The sequence below is a fragment of the Pinus tabuliformis genome, chromosome 5_2, assembly GCF_031772625.1.
Source record: "Pinus tabuliformis cultivar Carrire ecotype Pingquan chromosome 5_2, CPIR1, whole genome shotgun sequence".
NCBI lineage: Eukaryota > Viridiplantae > Streptophyta > Pinopsida > Pinales > Pinaceae > Pinus > Pinus tabuliformis.
In genome coordinates, this window is record NC_142306.1 from 757,817,491 (window position 1) to 757,822,723 (window position 5,233).

Genomic DNA, 5,233 nt, shown 5'->3' on the forward strand with positions numbered 1-5,233 from the left:
CTAGAAGATCAAAAGTATCTCTCTCTTTTAATGAACTCTCATGAGCTCCATAGTAAAATGGATCGTTCGACAGTTCCTAAAACACCATGGATGGAAAGGTCTACCATCTGAACATCAAGGATAAAAATCACTTCCTCTTAGAGTGCCCAGCTTACAACCACATTAGATCTTAGTTTCAAAATCTTTGTTGCAATACTGACCTTCCTAGCCTTTTACGATGTCAAAGTTATAGTGAGCTCGGAAGGCTTCTCTCCAAGCTTTTTGAGCATAGGAATAAAATCTTAAATCAAACTAAATAATTCGTTTCTTTAGGTACAATTCATCATCATCATCGAATCATCGAATATATATATTTTTTTTATGAAAAAAAAATTATGGAATGAAATTTAATAAAGAAAATATATTCTTAATTGTATATTTAATTTTGATTAATTTTTTTTTATAACTAAAAACATTTGATTTAATCAAACCCTCTAAAATTTGAAAAGTTGAAATAACACAGAATTGAAAAATAAAATGTCAAATTAGCAGAAGTTCACACTGTAATTATATATTATGATATAACCATGCAATTTAATCAACGACATAAATATAATATAACCATGGAATTTAATCATCTATTTAACAGTGCCTATTACTGCAAAAGAAATGTAACGATGACTCCAACGATTCTCACATCCCACAGGATGATATAAAGGCTTTCGGCGTTGTCAGCCTATCCTCTAACTTAATGCTCAAGAAAGCCCCTGTTATGTAAGCTGGCCACTGCATCTGCTAAGCACTGGTTCATAGGCGTAAACGAAAGGCCCAGATCCTTCAGCTGCTTCCTTGGATTTTTCTCGTCTGAGCACCTGCGCGCGTGAAGTTGCAAGCTTCACAGAACCCAAGGTGAAATATGTTTGATGTGAGAGTTGAGTGTGTGTACGTACTTGGTAGGGTGGGAACAGCCAGGGCACTCTCTGGCCAACATGTGGACCAGGTCTGCTCGATGGAGGTTGCATTCTGCGCACAGATATCTTTGCCCTCTGGCTGAGGGCGTTTCATAAACTAAAATGTGAGCCTTTGCCACGTCCCTCACGTCTACATATACCTGTGTTAAGTTTGCATACGTCTTAGCAGATCCTGATCATCATCCAGATTTATGAATATCAATTAAATCATTAAAAACCATCTGTGCATATTACGAACGAACTGACTATAAAATATAAATAAATTTTAAGCAATACCCACCTGACAAGTATTTCAAAATATGAGCAGTGCTGGGGTTCATGGCGTTCTGCAACAAGGGACCTAAAACTAGGCCTGGATTAATCACCACAAGCTCTAAATTCCTTCTCCCGGAAATCTCCCATGCGGATTTCTCTGCCAATGTTTTTGCATAGCAATACCAATTCTGTAATGCATGAGAGAGGCCAATTAGTAAGCCGATTCAACCTCTACATGTAATAATTGATAAGTTAATTAATACCTTGGTCTGTATGCAGTAGTCCAAATCGCTCCAGCAGTCATCATTGACTATAGCAAGTGGTTCTCTGTGAGGATCCATGTAAACTGCACCGATAGAAGCGCTTGACCCCTGTTTCTGCGCAAGCCTCCATCACATTCCTCGTCCCTTCCGTCGCAGGCTCTATAACTTTCTCCTGCTTTCGTTAATTATAAAACAATCATTAGCAAGAGCTAATGGTATCAGAATCGTTTCAGCTGAAACCAACAAGATCTAATGGTATCAGAATCGTTTCAGCTGAAACCAACTGCATGGAATTGGAATTATGACGAGAATCGACGAAGTAATTACAGGGTCGTTGTTGATAACGGCAGCCATGTGAAAGACACCATGGCAACCTCGAGTAACTGTAAGCAAGCTCTGGTAATCAAGAATATCATCTTTGACAAGCTGAAGCCTCTCCTTTGCTCCTTCCAAGTCTCTCAAATGCTCATATTTCCCCCATCATCTACACTCATGTCAAATCTCTGCAGAAACTCTACTTCCAGATATGATGTAAGAGAAGATATCTACATACGTGTTCCATGCAAAAACAAATAATATAATTAAATCATGGGATGTGGTAGGAAAACTGGCAATTAGCGGATATACCAGCTGGGTTGGTGCGTACTGCTCCTCTGACAATATAGCCCTTGGTGAGGAGAAACTTGATAAGCCACGATGCAATGAAACCCCCTGCCCCAGTCACACAAACTATTTCATCTCCTTTCTCGTTCTCGTTCGGCTTCATTTCATCTGATATCATGGTTTGTGTCAGAAGCTGAAGTGCGAAACTCAGAGATGAATCAGATAAGTAGAACGATGAATCGTGGAAATGAAATGGAGGGGTAAGCGAAAGAAAATTTCGGTAGGCCACATCTACGCAGGAATAGCCATGAAATTTCAGCCCTCCGTGGAAACGCAGAGGAGAGAAAATTTCGTTGGAGTAATCTTCAGTCACTTCATTGCCATTGGCAGGTTTTGTAAATTTTCGAATCTTTACTCCGATTTCTTCGCGGTCATACAACCGATTTTCTCGCTATGTCACGACTGTGTCGACACTCGACATCTTGAAAAGTGTCCGCAAGAAACCTGACGCGCCCAAATGCTAGAAAATACGCGAATATACTTGACAAATTGATGAGAGCATTTGTCAGGCAGTACTCTAATGACGTGACTCGTGAATCGCTGTTTGTACCCACCTTTCCGTCTCCGTTTATACAGACGGAGGTTGATATTCATTATCGGAATTGTTTATCTCGGAAAACTTTTGCAACAAGAAGCTTGCGTTATGTGTGACATCTGTCGTTGCCTCAGCGCCGTCTAGCCAACGGCTCCAGGCATGGAATTAAATTCAAAAGTACAGGGCTACAGCACCAACCAATGCCAGCTTGTGCAATGGACTAAATGCACAAGAAAATGGTCAACGCATTGAAATTACATTAAAAAAATTAAGTGGTTAGCTCATTCACCGCACTGTGTTCAAATCAATTAATTTGTTTTTAATTATTAAAATTAATTAAAATTTAAATAACCGTTAATATTAAATATTGATTTATGGAAAATGGTATTTAAAAATAAAATTATAAATATTAGTATTATTTACCAATATAATTGTTATTAATATTATAATTATTTTAGAAATTTTATTTAAATAGTTTTATATTTTTAAAATTTATTAAAAAATATCAATTTAAAAGAGGTAATATTATTTTTTATAAAATTTGTATTTTTTCTAAATTTTTTATAAGTTAGTGTTAAACAATATTTTACATTAAGAGAATGTGTAATTATTTTTCCATTTAAAATAAAAGTAAAATATTTTTTAAATAAAAAACAATGTTAACCATAATTCAAAACAAAAATAAATATATTTATTTGATTGTGGTTAGTTTTAATTAAAAGAATTATTGCCCAATATTTTTTATTTCAACTTACTGTGGATGAGGATCTTTTGATTTTTTTTTTAATTGAGGGCCTAGATTGATTCCCAAGGAAATGTGCTCAACATATGCTTAGACTTAATGCTTATCAATTTGAGATTATTCTAATTCTAATAAGTTCTTCCATGATAAATTTCTCATTATTATTTATAACATTCATTTATCTATATGCAAATTTTATTTAGCAAAATGGTCCATTACTTTTAATAAATTTAAAAAATTATATGGCTCCCCACCCACCAATTTCTTAGGGATTTGAGATTATTCCAATTCTAATAAGTTCATCCATGTAAGTTCCCCATTATTATCTATAACTTTCATTTATAATTCCTTTTTTTTTTCTTAAGTTAAAGTTGACCCATAACCTTTTTATACATGGTTAATCAGGTAAATGTGTAGCATTCTGTGTTGTAATAGTTTTTTGGTTATATTTATGAAGCCTTAGGCTATATTAATATTTGTAATGTGGTTGTACTAGTAAAATACAAATAATCCCACTCTCCTTGTGCTTGTTCAGTTTGTGTCGATATTACAACTCAGAAGATGTGGTAAGAATATTTCACTCTCTCTCAACCATAAATAAAATATTCCAATGTTCATGTGAAATAACATAATTTTCTATCAACTTAAAAAAATGATAAAAGTAATTAAAAGAAAAAAATATAAATATAAATGAAATATTTTCTAAATAAAAAATAATGTCAACTATAATTAAAAATAAAAATGAATATACCTATTTGATTACTTTAAATTACATTACAACTTAGAAGATGTAAAAATATTTCACTCCCACACTCAACTATAAATAAAATATTTAGATGTTAATGTGAAATAATAAAATTTTATATCAATTTTAAAAAATAAAATAACTAAAAGTATAGAAAATAAATATATTTCTAGTTTTAAATGTGGAAGATGTATAATTTTTATACTTGTAAAAAATATTTCAATACAAGATTTACATATATATATATATATATATATATTAAAAAAACGATTATTTTTTAACAAGAATTCCTAATAAAAATAATAAAAAAGGGAGGTGTGCAATTCTTTTAATTCCTTATACAAAATTAATATGTGGCATTTAAAAAATATTTATAAAAAATAAAAAATAGATTATAAATAAAATATTTCAATCATTTTGGCTCTACTATAAAATAAATGTAGATATGAAACCCCTTTTAGATTTGAACATTTGACTTACAAAAAAAAAAATGTCCTTAACCATTAGTTAATATTTTCTTATTTCAAAAAATGTAATATACTTAAGATATGCTATTAGATTTATGATCATAATTTAATAAATAAGTATTATGTAACAGTAGTCATATGACAATTATTATGTAATATAATCATTAATATGTAATATTGTTTGTTATAGAACAATTATTACATGATATTTACTTAGTGCATTATATAATATTTTTTATAATATACCTTAGGTATACTACATAAACATTCTTCAAATTTAAGAAGATTACTTAAATTTGATGATATTTTTTAAATCACTAGAAAAAAATAGTCCTTTTGTAGTTCTTTCAATTAAAAAGTGGTTATTATCAGGGACATGCCTTCTACTAAGATTTTATCCTTAAATTTTGAATGGATTCCTATATTTTCAAAAGTTTATCCACGTAAAATCTGAGGAACCTTAAATTTGATTTGACCATTGGGTTTTCATCTGTCACAATATCTCTAGGAATTCAAGGCATCACCTAATAGACTAGGTCCTTCTTAAAAGCTTGTGCATTTCTCTAGATTTTAACTAAATAATTATGCATCTAAAAGATGAATAACATATTGC

At 31.5% G+C, this 5,233-nt stretch overlaps 1 protein-coding gene across 1 annotated transcript; it reads right to left on the reverse strand.

Moving 5' to 3' along the window:
- Window positions 1-727: 727 nt before the first annotated feature.
- LOC149161487 (cinnamoyl-CoA reductase 1-like) lies at window positions 728-2,725 on the reverse strand. Its single transcript, XM_089434895.1, has 8 exons — window positions 2,576-2,725; window positions 2,115-2,264; window positions 1,957-2,013; window positions 1,753-1,864; window positions 1,558-1,640; window positions 1,231-1,393; window positions 930-1,122; window positions 728-851 (listed from the first exon to the last, which is right to left on the reverse strand). The coding sequence occupies exons 1-8, from the start codon at window positions 2,723-2,725 to the stop codon at window positions 728-730; spliced, it is 1,032 nt and encodes a 343-aa protein (XP_089291021.1).
- Window positions 2,726-5,233: the final 2,508 nt, after the last annotated feature.

Excerpts from the sequence above, each read along its gene's own strand:
- LOC149161487 (XM_089434895.1), bottom strand. The coding sequence starts at position 2,725 with ATGAATATCAACCTCCGTCTGTATAAACGGAGACGGAAAGGTGGGTAC. Across the intron at positions 1,865-1,956 it reads TGCAGAGATTTGACATGAGT|AGCTTGCTTACAGTTACTCG; the intron begins GTAGATGATGGG and ends CTTGATTACCAG. Across the intron at positions 1,641-1,752 it reads CATAATTCCAATTCCATGCA|GAGAAAGTTATAGAGCCTGC; the intron begins GTTGGTTTCAGC and ends TAACGAAAGCAG.